Here is a 15,559-nt window from a genome sequence, read left to right as displayed (position 1 = left end):
ATCTCTCCCGTCTGTTACTGGAATTCTGTTTCTGCTCACCGCTGCCATGCCCAGCCTGGAGAATAAACCACAGTCCCTGGGTGCAAGGAGCTTCCAGTGTAGTTGCTAAGAAAGGATCTATAGGATAAAGGAGAGAACTGTTCTTGTAGATGATGAGACTCAGATTGGAAGTGTTACTGGAGTTCAGACCAGTGAAGTATCTCTTGTCCCTGGAACTCTGGGAAACAAAGTTGTCTCTGATGTCCTCTTAATTCTTTCTTCTAAGTGACTCGGAGGCATTTTTCTTGCATCCAGCAGGGACTGAAAGAGGACCTTCTAGGACTGTTGATTTAATCATTTGATCCAGAGGAATGAGAACAAAGGCTTATAAACTTGGGTGAAGCTTCTACAGTGAGAGGAGTATTTTGCAGCACATGTTCTGGGTGACTTTGGCCACTCTGACCCCAGCTCCTATCACGCAAAAATGTGCGTGGAATTCCTGAGTGAAACTGGGCAACAGCCTTTGGTTCATAGTTACCAGCGCTGGTTATAGCACTGTAGGCCATGAGGAAGGAGGTCATTGTGGGGTGGTGACCTACAAGAACTTGAAAAATAGGTACAGAGTCGAGAAACAAAGGACATAAAAGTGCATGGAAAGTCGAAGACAGAACCAAGTCATTTAAGGAAAAAGAAAAATTGAAATGGACTAAAAGAGGGAAGATTAAGGTTTTTGAGGGCATAACTGACCATGTTAAAGAGGAAAATATTAAACCCTACAGAACATTAAAATGGACAGATTCTGAAAGACTGAGTAAAACTTAAAGCCAGATTTATAACCGAAAGGAAAGATCAAAACCACAGAGGGAGCCATGCAGTTCTTGGTATGAATGAAGAAGCGTCGGTGACTCTGATACCAGGTTCTCCATGGACACATCAGGGAAAGGATAGTCTGAGGAGAGCTCTTAGGACAGGTCCGGTTCTCCACTGAAGACCAGGGATGATGAGTGGTGGGCTTCTGTGGCCCTCCGTGGTGATGCTCCACAAGCCTCGGCCCACCCCCATGTGCAACATGTATCCTTTCTATGAGGCCCTGCCCACCCGTCACCTCCCTCATGAAGTCTGCCTTGGTTACACCAGTCCATTGTGATGGTTCCATTTAGTGAGTCACAGCCACACATTTCCATGCCTAACTTCTCATTGCCTTGTGCTCTTTGGCTTAATATTCCTTTGAGTTGCTCAGAGGCAGATGCTGTCTTTTCCCATTCCACCCTCCACAGCACCTAGCTCAGGGACTAGACAGAGTCCCTGCCCAGGGGTAGTGGCGGTCAGGGAGTAGGCACCACACAGACATGGTCTGGGTTAGTGCCTTTGTCCTGGCTCCTTGCCCTTTTTCGTTTCTTGCCTCGAAGCATAATCTTGACTGAAACTTTGCTTTCAGAATTTATAAGCTCAAACAGTCACTGATATCAACAGCGGGCTGGTTTCCCCAAAGTGGTCTTGATGCGTAGTGTGTCGTTCCTGAGAACTGTGAGTCACGGTGGACAGTGGGGCCCGGCACCTGAGTCAGCCAGGCCGCACCTTCTGGGGGGCCTTGTCTGGGGCTAGTTGCCTCCAAAAACCTCCAGCCGTCAAAAAAAGAGAGAGAGAGAGAAAAGACACTTCCAAACCTTCCCCCCTACGGCCCTGTCTCCATCCTGATGTTTATCTGACTCTCAGACCTTCCTTTCCCATAATACCCAGAAAAAAGGAACACCTGTTGCTCATTAAATACTGTTCTCCACCACGGATTTGAAGTGGTGTGTGTACCTCCTTGTAAATCGCATCTTACATAATTCCGATTCCTTTCTGTCTTCTTAGGACTGCAGGATACACTTGCCCTCTGGAGGTGTGTGCTCACCCTCCTGCAGAGTGAAGAGCAAGCTGTCAGAGACGCGGCCACAGAAACGGTGACGACTGCCATGTCACAAGAAAACACCTGCCCATCGACAGGTACCCCTTTCTTCTGCTTCTGCAATGCCCTATTGCTCTTATACAGGGGTTGACACATTTTTTCAGTAAAGGGCCAGAGAGTGAATATTTTAGGCTTTGTTGGCCATTCAGTCTCTGTCACAACTCTGCCGATTTAGTGGGAAAGCAGCCTTAAACGATAGGTAAGAAAGTGGGCATGACAGTTCCGATAAAACTTGATTGACAAAAACAGGTGGCTGCTGAGAGCTGATCTTCTAGCCATAGTTTGCTGACCCCCGCTCTAGGACACCATAGAGAAAAATTATTTTCAAAGACAGAAATCTAATAAACAGTGCCTTTTGTTAGGTACATTGTCCTCCTTTTTAAATAAGGGCAAGTCTTGATTATCTGTGTGGCTACATAACCTGGGAGTCAGAGATCCATCATTGTGTTCCTCTGTGAGCTTCATGCACTACAGAAACAGATGAGTGTGAGTCTAGAGTGTCCTTTGTGCCTCGGCTCCTCATGTGGTGGCGATGTTCAGGCAGGAGGTGAGAGGGGAGCAGCCTGGGAGGACAGCTCCGAGTTCATAGGCACTCAGCTCATACTGTGAGCTGTGGTGCCCTGGGCCCTGGTCATCTGCGTGCGATGGCACGTGCTATGGAAGCCAGGGGAACTGTTGGCTGTGGGTGGAAAGGGGGCTGCTGGATAGAAGGGACAGGAGGCAGGTGCAGTAGAAAGGTCACACCTCTGGACAAATGGCCATGTGGGAGGGTCACCTCTCTGGTGGACTGGGATTCCCTGCACTTGGGACTGGGTGTCAGGAAACGTCACTGGGTCTGCCATCCCAAAGAGAAGCAGGCACACCAGTTTGAGGCAAGGGGGCCACAGGCTGAGCAAAGAAGTTTGCCTCAGTGGACAGCAGAATGGAGGGGAAATAGCCAGACAGCGTGTATAAGCAGTTTAGGGCCCCTCGTCCCCATAGTTAGGGCTGCGGTTCCAGGAAGCTTCCCTTGGAATGTTTGAATTTCCTGTACCGTTGTAATGGTCTGGGTACTTTTCTCTGCAGATGTGGCAAAAGCTAGTTTTTTAATAATCTCAGTGATACTGTAGAGTTAAGTGCAGCCAGAGTCAGCTGTGCCTCTCTGTGGGCAAACCTTCAGGTCCGTGCTGCCAGTGACATGCATGCAGCCTTCTCCCCTCCCCCGCCCCAGCCTGTCCAAGGTCCTCCAGGTCCAAAGTTCTGCCGTTGTTGATTCAGCCTTTTCCCAAAGTGTGCGCTTTCCTTTGCAGGAGACACAGAGCACCCAGCGAGCACTCAGTAAATGTTTAATGGAGTATGATACTAGATTTGTCTAGGACCCTCTCCACCAAAGCTGGGGAAGGTCATTTCATGGTGGGATCCTTAGGTGGACATCTTCCCTCCTAACCTCACAGTCTTCGCCCTGCTACGATCCCTTCTTTCAGAATTTTCCCGAACTTACTTATAGTAAAACTGTATTATGTTCTCCTTCCTAATTTGAATTTTTTCTCAAGAAATAGAAATCAGTAATTATACATGGAGTGCCTTTTTCATGTGAAATTCCATGTGTGAAAACCTCTGAGGGAATAATGATTCCAAAATAAAATTTTAAATCCAATTCCACAACTAGAAATGACCAACACGGTATATGTTGGTTGATCATCTGACTGGTTCATCAACAGTGCAGCCCCCAGTGTGACTCCCGTAATTTCCCCCTAACCTGTATAAAAATATTGCCCCCCCCTCTTTTTTAAAACCCATTTTGAATGACTTTTTGCATCCAAAAAAATCAAACTCAAGCCAGATTCTTCCAATTCAGAGATCTCAGCAACATAAGGTCACTTCCGGGGGCACCCCCGGCACTCCCCTGGTGGCTGTCTGCGCTGACAGTGCCTCCAAAACCCACGTTTGTGCTCAGACCGTGTTTGCTCAGACAGAGGAGTAGCTGAGGATGGAGGGTCGAACCCCATCTTTCACCTTCGTCGGGAGTTTAGCCAGGTGATTTATCAGAACAATATTGTCTTATTTGGACATCTCCCAAGGGCCTCAGCAGCTGATGGCAACAACTCTTCACATCCCTTCAGGGATCTTGTAGGACACACTACTGATGGTTTGCTCTTCGGGCTCCAAGTTAGTCATCACTTTTAAATATCACTTTTAAATCTTGCATTCATTGGAAATACATGTCATTAATTTTTGTCCCCAAGTCAGTGGTTTAATGAATGTCACAGTAAGATAATATTAAGTTATATTAATATTTATGATCTTCTTTTGAGAATTCTTCTTAAACATTGTTTGAAATAAATTAAATGAATGCTTACTTTTCCTGGTGAGAAGAAAATAAAACATGAAGGTCCCCTTCCTCTGAGATCTCAGCCCAGGAACGAGGGCGGGGTGAGGGCCGGAGGAGCTCTGTGCCACACCATCCAACAGCCTGCAGGGGGTGCAGGGAGGCGTGAGGTGCATATGGACTCTCAGGGGCTCTGGAGAGGAGAGCCAGCCCAAGGAAGGGGTAGATGGGACACAGATGAGAGCATTGGACACAGAAGGAGAAGCAGAGCCAAAACTTGGAGTTGGGGGGAGCTGATGGGGCAGCAGCATGTGGACTGGTGTGGTCAGAACACGGCTGAGGCCAGGGGAGTAGGGAGGGAAATAAGGCTAGAAAGGCAGGGGCATGCACACCAGGGATGATTTTTGGTGCCAAGCCAAGGACCTCCTCCAGGTAAAGCGAGGCTGGAGAGGGTTTTAAATGGGAGTAATGTTGCCAGAACCGTGTGTGTCTGGGAGGGATCAGGGCTGGTGAGTGAGGGAAATTGCGAGGCATGAGCTGCCATCAGTGGTGATGGGAGGTGGACTCAACAGGATTCGGGGGCTGGCACTTATGGGAGGCTGGCGATGAGAGGAAGCGAAGATGACTTCAAGGTTGCACGCCTGCACGAGATCCGTGGGAAAACACCACGCTGTGCCTCTGCCACTGGTGGAGTGGTGGGCTGTGGCGCTCCAGGAAGTGAAACTACCCGAAATCCAGGAAGGCACTGAGAGGCCGAAAGTCACTGTGATCTGGAACAGATTATTCCTCAGGCCTCAGAGAGATCAGCTATGGAAACAGAGAGCAAAGGGGGGACCTTTATCTGCTGCAGGAACAGAATGAACTGCCTGGCTTTGTCCTGCCCTCCCAGCACGCAGGGCAGTTATCCTGGGAGCCCAGCACAGTTGTTGGCCCCGGGGGGGCACTGGGGAGAAACTATGGAAAAAGAGGCAAATATTAACCAGGTGTTTATCACCCCAGCATGTCGCCTTGAACACAGTGGCTTTAGGTATAGATTTGTGGAGTGAACTGACATGATCTCAATGATTCTGGAAGGCCCAGAGAAAATGACCCCGTGTTTACATAGCATTCATGAGGATGGTGGTTGTTCACTTTTTTAAGGATTTATTTATTTATTTATTTATTTATTTATTTTTAGAGAGAGGGGAAAGGAAGGAGAAAATGAGGGAGAGAAACATCAATGCATGGTTGCCTCTTGCACACCCCTTACTGAGGGCCTGGCCCGCAACCCAGGCATGTGCCCTGACTGGGAATCGAACCGGCAACCCTTTGGTTTACAGCCTGTGTACAATCCACTGAGCTATACCCTGGCTATTATTCACTTTTTTAAAAAAATTGTTTTTCAGAGAGGGGGAAGGGAGGGAGAAAGGGAGAGAAACATCGATCAGTTGCCTCCTGAACGTCCCCAGCTGGGGACCTGGCTCGCGACCTAGGCATGCGCCCTGTAGGAATCAAACTGGCGACCTTCTGGTATGTGGGACAACGCCAACCCACCAAGCCATACCAGTCAGGGCTTGTTGTTCACTCTTTTTGCCTGCTGTTTTCTCCTGCTGTCCACATGGTCACCTGGAAGGTGAAACTCACAGCCTCTTAGTAACATTCTGAGCACTACCTAAGGCTCCCTTCTCTTTGGAAGAAGGACTTAAGGAAGCTACAGCAGAGTAAACCTCTCCACTCCTTACCTGCTTGCTGTCCGGTGCCGGAACCACTAAGAGGAACAGAAGAAATGGCATTTCTGGGACTCAAGAGTAGGGCATTGAAATTTGCAGCTAGGTAACCAAGCATTTGGGTAGCATTCCAGGAGAGGCCCCATCTTTCTCCTTCCCCTGCTCTGACTTGACTTCAAGCCTGGAAGTACTCTGGGAAGAGCTCTAGTTTCAAAACAGGAGACAGTCAAGGCCATTGGCGCTGTGGGCCCCACTTCCGGGGGCTCCCGAAAGCAGCTCACTCGTGCCTGCCGTACACACCAGATCAGGGTTTCACGTCAGGTCCCATATGAGCAGAACTTCCATGTGAGGCAAAACAACCTGGACAGTGTTTAAATTTTAATCACCAAGTTTGAATGACTTTCAAGTTAGGCAGACCGAGTTCTGGGGCGAAGCAGCATCCTGCTTTTGGACGAAGAGAGGATAAAAAAAAAACACCTTAAAAAAATCTCTGGAGAGCTCTAAAATGGCCAGAATCCAGCAATTCAGGGTTTATTCCCTGGCATTCCCCACCAGCAGGCATGTTTGAGCACCTGGTCTCCAATGCAGGTTTGTGGCAGGTCAAACGTGCTGTGCAGTGGAGTCAGACCTGCGCACGCCCGGACAGGAGGACAGATGGCACAGATCTGAGGTGCCCATGGGATGGGTGGCTCTGGAGGCCGCCCCCCCCCACCCTGTGCAGAGGTGGGGGTTCTGTGAGCCGGAGGGCCCAGGGCAGGGCAGGCAGGGTGTGGCTTTCTGCGCCCCCTCCTGAGATGCCCAGCCCTCCCCAGCATGGGGTCTCCTTCCTCTAGGGAGGCCTAATTCAGGTGCAGCCTCCCTTTCCAGGTCCATTTGTGGGTTTCAGGGAAAGGTTTCTGATGAATGACCCTCACTTTGGCTGATGAAAAGATGAGAATGTTAATGGGTATTTTAAGGGGCTCCAAACCTCCAACCCTCTATCAGTTTAGGTTCCAGAAAGACTTCTTGGTAGTAACTTTTTAATTGAGATATAACTGACATATGAGATATAAACTCTCTTATAAGAAATGTACAATAAAAAAACAAAAAGAACTCTTTTTAAATGTACAAGGGAGGGCAGGAGGGAAGGAGAAGCAAGCCTGGTGGTTCTTTTCCTCAGAGTACTGTCTCTGAGGAGTTCTGACCCCTCCCTCCCACCAGGCCCCTTACCCACAAAAGATCGTGTAAAACTGCTGATTCCTCCAAATGTAAATGTTTAGTGGTGAAACATTAAACCCCACCTTCCCTCCAACACCCAGCCCTCCAGGACCTCCCTGTCCTCTGGATCCCTGCAGCAGTTGGTGGTTGTACCAGCCCAAATAGCCCTCAATTCTCTACTCATTCATTATGTTCTGTTTCACGTGTTTTATTGAGTATTATCTTCCCAACTAGCCCATGGGCTTAGAGACTGCCTTCTATGAGGTATGCATGGTGGTCAGTTTGTGTTGATGGGCTGACCTTTCTCCACAGTAGGCCGCCGAACAGGAATTGTCTTGGTCAGTCCCTAGTTCTCTAAGGAGAGCAGGGTCCCCTTTGAAACAAGAAAGAGCTCTGGCCCTGGCGCATGTGGCTTAGTTGGTTGGGTGTTGCTTGGCAAAGCAAAAGGTTGCTGGTTGGATTCCTGTTCTGGGCACATGCCTGGACGGCAGGCCCAGTTGGGGCGCATGCAAGAGCCCACCGATTGATGTTTCTCTCACACATCATGTTGCTTTCCATCTCTTTCTCCCTCCCTTCCCCAATCTCTAAAAATAAAATCTTGGAAGGAAGAAAGGGAGGGAGGGCTGGCTCCAGAACAGGCACACTGACCCTTCCTGCTAGAACCAGCTCAGGGTGCAATGGTTTTTATCTCTTCCTGCAAATTCTGAGGGACTCACTCTCTGGGTCTTGTAGGCTAAGAATCTGACAGCCCTGTGGTATGTGCCCCTTCCTAACTGTTACCTGTCATGTCTGAGTTTCAGGCTGCAGGGCCAGAGAGCCAGCCAGGGGCTGCAGTGGCCGTGGGTTTACTGAGAGACACCACCGCAGCCTCTGTGCTTGGCATGGGGACCCAGAGAGGCTCTAGGATAACAGTGGAGCCTGGCAGGAAGGTGGAAGGGCAGAAACAAGAGCAGGATGTGGGAAGATTGAGACTCAGAGGTTAGAGAACGGGGCAGGAGGCAAGTGGCATTGTGGGGCCGAATTGAAACAGCCGTGTGGCCCAGGGCAAGGTGGAGGAAAAAAGACCCAGCTTGGCTCAGATTCCCCCCAAATGAGTTCCTCCTCCACACCCTTTCCCCTCGCACACAGGCATGCACACGTGCACCATCATCATCCATGCAGACTACAGAGCCAGCACGAGAGCATGTACACACCTTACACGCTCTGAACCTTTGAGCAAGCAGCCAGGGAGGCCAGGTCACTGTGACATTACACTGTGGCCCCATGGTGACCTAGTCCGCAAAGCCCAGGGCCTGTGGGGCTTTGTGCTGAGTCACAGACAGTTCCACCCCTGGAACCTCTAGAGCTGCTCCCCAAGTCGTCCTGCCCACCCAGCCCCTGCGTGGTGGGGGGCCCTGTGCTTTTTTCCAACTCATGCAGCTTCACAGGGACAGGTCCTAGGGAAAAGGGGCTCTCGGAGCGTGGCCTCCACTGGGCTTTTTTCTAATCCACTCAGACACACTGTCTCCAAAGTGTCTTTTCTGTTCAGTGGTACCAGAGCCTGGCCCCAGACTCACTCCCAGAGGGCCTTTATGCCCAGCGAGTGTAGTCTTTTCTGTGTGTGCCAAGTTTGTTTTTCTGGAGGGGAGGGACAGCTACACCAGGGCGCACCCTCACACCTGTCTCCGGGCCTGACCTAAACTCCCTGGAGACAGCCAAACTTACTTGCCTCTCTCATTTCTTTGTGACTATTTTAAAATTCTAAATTGTTTTTCTCACTGCAGTTCTCACATCTCCCTAGGCGGGCCACAGCTTCTTGTCTCACTATTTAAATCTGAGACAAAAAGTGGTGACATCAAGTATGTTCGTTCGTTCATTCATTCATTCATTCATTCATTCAGCAAATACTTAAACAAATTGCCTGTCTGCCAGGCTTGCTGTGTGTGCTAGTCCAGGCCACCTTCCTCTCTTACCTGGATTCTTCAAAAACCTGCAGCCTGGCCTTCCCGCCGCCTCTGCCCTTGTCTACCTGCATCGTCATGCGGCTATGGGAGCAAGTCAGATGATGTCTCCTGCTCAGAACTTTTCCTTGGCTTCCCTTTTTTCTCAGAATAAAACCCAGCTCCTAAAGTAACATACAAAGCCCTACCCAGCTCGCTCGCTCCCTCCCTCTCTCTCTCTCTCTGTCTCTATCTCTCTCTGCTTCAGCCACTCCAGCCTCCCAAGCTCATTCAAGCCCCAGGGCCTTGCACTAGCTGCCCTGTCTACTTGGAATGATCTTCCCTGGCTGACTCCTTGTCATTTCAGTCTCAGCCTCAGTGTCATCTCCACGAAGGCCTGCCTTGATCAGCCAGTTTACAGTAGACACTCGATCATTTGCTATTACTTCATCCCTGATTTAATTCTCTGCATTGTCCTTTCACCATCGTATCGTTTTACTGTTTATTTACCTTCTTGTTTGTCTCCCTCCACCAGAAGAAAAGGACTGTTGTCTGACTTGTTCCTGAATTCCCAGAACCTGGAGCTTAATAGATGCTCAAGGAAAATCACTGTTAGATAATCAGCTGAATGAAGGAGTGGAGGGATGTATCAATCACAGTCGTTAAACACAATGAAGAGACTAGTGTTTTCAGAATCAGACTAAGGCTTGATTTGGAGCTGTTTGAATTCAGATTGTGAAATTGCCCTGAGGGGTGGATCCTTGTTCGGGCAGATTAGATCAGCCACCTCAGGCCCCCACCTCTTCTCAGAGACTTTGATTCCATAGGGAGCTGATAGAACCTCTACTAAACCTAGGCTGCGGGCTGATGCCGGACTAACTCCACCTTTCCCTCGCCATTCCACCCTGGCCCGTGCTGGGTGGAATTTCTTGGGCAAGAGTTTCCTCCCCAGGGGCCCAGCACGGGGGAAGACCCTTGAGTTGATTCTCAGGCAGTGGTCTGGGCATTGGGGCCAGTGCTGAATGAATCCTCAGGAAGGCAAAGCTTGGTGGCAACAGCTCTGAGAATGGGCCCCTCCCCCTGGGGCCCTTGTCTGGCCGTCTCTTCCCTGCTCTTAGTAGGCCAGCATGCGTGAGGGGGGAAGGGGGGCGACATTATCCTCTGCCTGCTCCTCCTTCATTCCACCTCTTTGAATCCTCACTCCACTCTATGAAATACATTTTGTGGTATTTTCTCCATGTTAAATATGAAGAAGCCGGAATTCAGAGAGTTGAAGTCAAGGACCCAAGGTCCTAGGGAAGATGCATGGAGCCAGAACCGGAGCCCTGGTTCCCGAGCTGCCAAATGCCTTGCCCTTTCAACACCTCTTCTGAGACCAGAACGGGAGTCCAGACCCAGCCTCTGGGCTCGGAACCTAGGCATTGATAGAAAGGGCATGCTGAAGATCTTCCAAACTCACTGCTGTGTTTGAAAGGAAGACCCTGGAATCAGAACCCAAGAAAACGGATCTGGACCTAAGAGTGCAGATAAACAGAGTCCATCCTTGGGAAGGGAGTGGAAGCTGTGGTCTGTAGGGCAGTTGTAGCAGCGAGGGAGGGCGGCCCATCCTGCTTCAAGGCTGATCGTGCCCCCACTTGCCAGCCCCCTTCCTAGACGAAGGGACTCACACGACTTGAGGGTTTGGGAGCCTCTAATGCACAGACATGGAATCTGAAGCCCAGGAAAGGTCTGTGGTTTCCTCAGGGTCACATCACTGGAGGGGAATGAGGTCTAAACCAAGGCGCACCCAGACACAGAGCAGCACTTCCCTGCTGCTCCCCAAGCCTTGAGTTACAGAAAGGAAGTGACCGAAATAGAGGGGTACCCACAGAATAATCCAGACTCCCAGGTGGGCAGAGATGGTGCTGTGGGTGAGGGCCGAGGAAAGGGAAGACCCCTCTGAAGGAAAGGCTTGTGGGAACTGCAGCATCCCAGGGGCGGGAAGAACAGGTGATGGCTGTTGAAGGAAGATAGTTCCCTTTTCCCATTTATTCCTTTTAAATGAAGGTGCTTGATCAGGGCAGGAGCCGGTGTCCCCCGCCCCCCCACCTCCCCACCTCCCCTAGCTTCCCTGGCCGTCTTAGCGGAGCCCGTTAACCAAGTACGAGATTGCCTTTCCCATAAGTTGCTGTCCCAGAAAGCCTGGGCCCCTGATGTTCACGTGTGTCTTAGTGGGTACGTCACTGGCAGCTGCCACTGAGTACCTGGCTGGGCCTGGTTGCTAGGGTGATGGCATTTTTTCCACGGCCTCCCGGTGACTAAGCCCAAGAGAGACAACAACAGGCTCCTCTTGAGGAAATGAGGGTCAGTTATGTATCTCTTTGCCTCCACTGTTGTTCCTGAAAGCCAAGCTCCCTGGGCCCAAGGTGACTGACCCCTGTGGGTGACACTGAGCCCCCAGTCTGGGGCCGAGGCCATCTAGTTCTGAAATTGCTGGCAGAATTTTTCTCCCTCAGTCAGGGCAAGCCCAGTACCCAGTGATCCGCAGTCTCCCGCTCGTGGGCACGACTCTGCTCTCCCGTGCTTTCCTTTTCTGACCTCGGGAGCCTCCCCTTTCCACAGGCCAGCTCCGTCAGGAGACAGGATCCCTCTTTTCACTATTGCAACAGTCTTCCTTTGTGCACCTCAGCCAGTGTCAAGGGGCAGGTCACCTCTCTGTCAGGGGTGACCAGATGGACCCGGGCTGGCCCTTGCTGAGCACGCCGTCCCCACCTTGCATTGGCCCTGACCACTGCCCTTTCCCCATCCACGTTGTTCAGAGGACCAGTCTTTTTCCTCCGGCCCTAGCATTCAAATGATTGTCAGCTCTGCACTGTCACTACGTAGCTGCTGACCGAGAAAGTACATCTGGCCACTCTCATCGCCCCTCATTCTTCAGCATCCTGCTGTTACCCCAGAAGGTGCGAAGGGTGAAGTCAGAGACGTAAGAATCCCCTATCACGCCCACGACACCCTCCCAGCACTCGAGTCTCTCACAGTGACAGCCTGGGCTTCCTTGTCCTGCTGCTCTTTTTGGATAACAAGAATCGACACTGCAGGAGCCCTCACTGGCAGAGGAACAGAAGGGGATGTGGCCCTGGCGGCACCAGGGCATGACAGGGAGGATTTGTGTCTGTGGATGGGGTGTGTGTGTGTGCATGTGGATCAGCATGGAGGTTGGCATCTGATAAATGTGTGTGCCTCTCAGGATGGCCTTTGTGAGGAGCTCCCAGAAGCAGTCCAGATGTGAATGCTTACGTGGGTATCACGAGGAGAATGGGATTTCACGAGACACACTCTGGCCAGTTCAGTGCTGCATCATGATTAGCAAGAGAATCCCCCCTCCTCCTACCTAACTGAGCAGGAAATCCTCACTGTGCTTCAGTCATGCAGCTTTCAGAAGTGATTTCTTGTGAGGCTGGTCTGCAGGAGGAAAGGCAGGGGGCATCAGGTGAGAATCAGAGACAAAGATTGGCCTTAACGGTGGTGTCTTCCTGTCTGTCTGTCTGTCTCTCTCTGTCAATTTCTTCCTCTCCACTTCTCTGCCCCACCTCCAGCTGAAGTACCCAAGTTACTGGAGGACGACCAAGGATCTTGGTTTGGGGCATATCTTGAAATGGACTTTCAAAGTATTTCCTTGGGGTTTCAACAATGAAACAGCTGGTGTTTGGTCCGAATACAGACTTGGCACCTGTCACAGAGAGACCCAAGTCACGAATGGCTTAAATAAGGTAGCAACTTACTTGTCCCTCCCCATGTGAAAGGCTCGGTGGCCTGCTGAGATGGCTCACAGTCATCAGGGCCCCGTGCCTCCTTTCCCGGTGCTCTGCCATGTGAGCAGGCCCCGGCCCTCACGTGGCCCAAGGGGGCAGTTGCAGCTCCCACGGCCACACCCGCAACCCTGTGAGCAGGGAGACAGGCGCGGAAGGGCCCACCTGCAGGGTACACGGTCACTTCCAGCAGTGTCTCATCAGCCATGACCCATCATGTACCACTGGGCTCAGCAAATGAGGCTCGTGGGCATAGCTGAAAAGTCTACTTCTGTGTAAGGGGGAAGATGGATTTGGGGAGATAGGACCTTCACTTCTTGCTGTCTCCCAGCTTTAGTTTTTACACAGGTGCTAATTACTGCGTCCCTGGAAGGCTCTAGCTGCCTGCTCAGAACGGCAGGCACAGAGATAAATAAGATAGAGCCTCTGGCCTTAAACTGTTGGGAATCTACCCTCTCAGATGTTATTCTAACTAAAGTCAACAGGTTTCCTTTTATTTGCATCCAAATTATTTTTTAGCAGCCCCCATTTTATAAGGAAAAAGTAATCAGTAATCAACAATAAGAATTTTTATCTAAATCTTTTCACTAACTTGTTTAGTTGCTTATCTCTATTGCATTTCTTAGGACCACACACATCACCCAAAATGCAAAAAATAACAAAAAACAAAAAAGCAAAAACCAACTTTATCAGGAAATAAGACTGCAAAGCTACCAATTGCATTGCCCATGGTTAGAAGTTACTAGAAAGGTATCTCTTTAGTAGGGGGCCAGGGGCATGGGGGAGACCACACTTAGAAGAGACCCAAGAACAGGGACGTGGAGAGGAGGCCGGAGGTCATCTCCTCATACACAGTTGCCCTGTCCCTCCTCCAAGCCGTTGCCCACACTGGTCTTCTGCCTGCGCTGTCCCCATCCACCGGCATTGGTGGTACTGGTCCCACGGGCCCCACCCACACCACACCCCTTCCCACACGACCTTCCAGGCCTTTCTTTGTATTCTCTTTCCTTCTGTGAGACCCTGTTTAGCCTTCATATAGTTTCCCGGTTTTGACCCCACCCACACTGTAAGCTTTTTAAGGGCGAAGCCTCCATCCCAGCAAAACTGGGCAGGCCGAATTCTTGACTAGGGCACATCAAGCTGGCGTATTGCTCCTCAAGCATGGCGGGGCCTTTTTTGGTGGTGAATGTGGGTTTGGGGTTCAAGGTGGGCGGCTCCACTTGGGTCGGGGTCCCCGCGCAGCCACACAATGAGCCCAGTGGCCCCCAGTGAGCCAGCACCAAGTCTTCAGGGTCAGGCTGGATTGGGGTGAGCAGGGGCTCCCCAAGCAATCCAGTTCCATTACACCAAAAAATGAAATGTCCCCCTCTTCTTTTAACAGCCAGTCATAGAACATAGTGGTTCTGCTTCAGCGTTGCATGTTAATTTTTTTCAAAAGTAAAAGAAAAAAAATCAGATTCCTGCCTCTCCTCCCACTTAATCTGTTCCAAATGAGAGCTTGGAAGAGGAAAACTCCCCAGAACCTACTCTGTTAAGCAAATTGGTTTCTGCTGTGGAGTGGGGCTGGGGCGGGGAAATGGAGTTAGGAAAATATATGGAACCTGACATAAAGGATTCGGTTTGTGTTTGGAGAAGGATTCGGGTTGTTTTCAGGGTTTGAGTTACCGCTGGGGCGTGTTTGAAGAAGCAGAAGTGAACGGCACCCGACCCACAGCCTTGTGGGCTTTTCATTCCGCTCCTCCGCCCGGGCCGATCCCTGTTCAAGATGCCTCGCTTGGCAGGCTGACCGAGAACCCTTCCCCTTCATAAATAACTCTCTGGGGGAGACAGGAGTGATAACAGACGTTTTAAGTGGGAGCCAGGCCACCTCAAGCCCTGGGGAAAGGCCGCGCACGGGCCTGGCCCTGGGACTGTCCGTGCCAAGGCAAGCGAGCGCCCGTCCAGTTCGCACTCTGGTTACTCTAATTTTGTTATTCCTCCGACCTCTCTGACCAGCGGGAAGATTGAGGCTCTGATTGTGAGTGCTGTTTTTATTTTTCGTATTCTATTTTGGTACTTGGGCCATGGTTATAAAACATACACTCAAAAATGTTGGCTGTGCACCCACGAGACCCAGGAGACTGTCCAGATGCAGTGTCAGGGCCGCTCCCAGCTGTGCTCCCGTCCCCACCCCCGGCCTTTCCGGGAGGCCCGGGAGGGACGGGGGAGACGGCAGTGGCTGGGAGAGACTGGGTGAACTGCGAGCAGGATCTTGGCCGAGTATTTTAGGTCTGACTCTGAGAAGTCGGCGGGAGTATTTTTCCGGTGGCTTCTCGGGCACACGGTGAGGAGTCAGAACCCTTAGAAGCAGAATCCCCGGTTCCAGATAAAAGGTTCATTCCTCTCCATATGCCCAATTCTCCAGCCACCCCGCCCCCCGCCTTCCCTCACCGTCCAGCAGAAGGTGTGTACGGCATGGTATTTAGGTAAAAACAATGAAGGTTTCTTTATTCACCACCATTTGCTGTTTGTCACATTCGTGTCACCGTATAAATCAGAAAACGGGCATAAGAAATCTTCCCAAGTGTTGACCTCCCCTTGTTCTCCAGCCGCTTCCAACCACCACCGCCCCCACACACACTCTTGCCTTCCCCCCAGACTCCTCCCTGCCCTTCTCCTCCTCCAACCAGAGGGGATCTAGTAATCTTCTGACGTCGTTTCCCCCTCGGCTA

The 15,559-nt window shown here is 50.9% G+C and overlaps 1 protein-coding gene across 5 annotated transcripts in view; it reads left to right on the top strand.

Moving 5' to 3' along the window:
- Positions 1-15,559, top strand: part of THADA (THADA armadillo repeat containing) — a 287,667-nt gene that overhangs the window by 248,542 nt on the left and 23,566 nt on the right. For 4 of the 5 annotated variants that reach the window (XM_028514640.2, XM_036027907.1, XM_036027906.1 and 1 more), the window contains one exon: positions 1,837-1,968. In XM_028514640.2, coding sequence (XP_028370441.1) covers positions 1,837-1,968 — 132 coding nt within the window. Of the gene's footprint in view, positions 1-1,836; positions 1,969-6,879; positions 6,883-15,559 lie in introns of all 5 variants that reach the window. The other variant, XM_036027908.1, reaches the window with a different exon arrangement.

This window comes from Phyllostomus discolor, chromosome 6 (assembly GCF_004126475.2).
Source record: "Phyllostomus discolor isolate MPI-MPIP mPhyDis1 chromosome 6, mPhyDis1.pri.v3, whole genome shotgun sequence".
Lineage (NCBI taxonomy): Eukaryota > Metazoa > Chordata > Mammalia > Chiroptera > Phyllostomidae > Phyllostomus > Phyllostomus discolor.
Note: the sequence above shows the minus strand (reverse complement) of the source record. Positions and strands in the feature narration are given on the sequence as shown.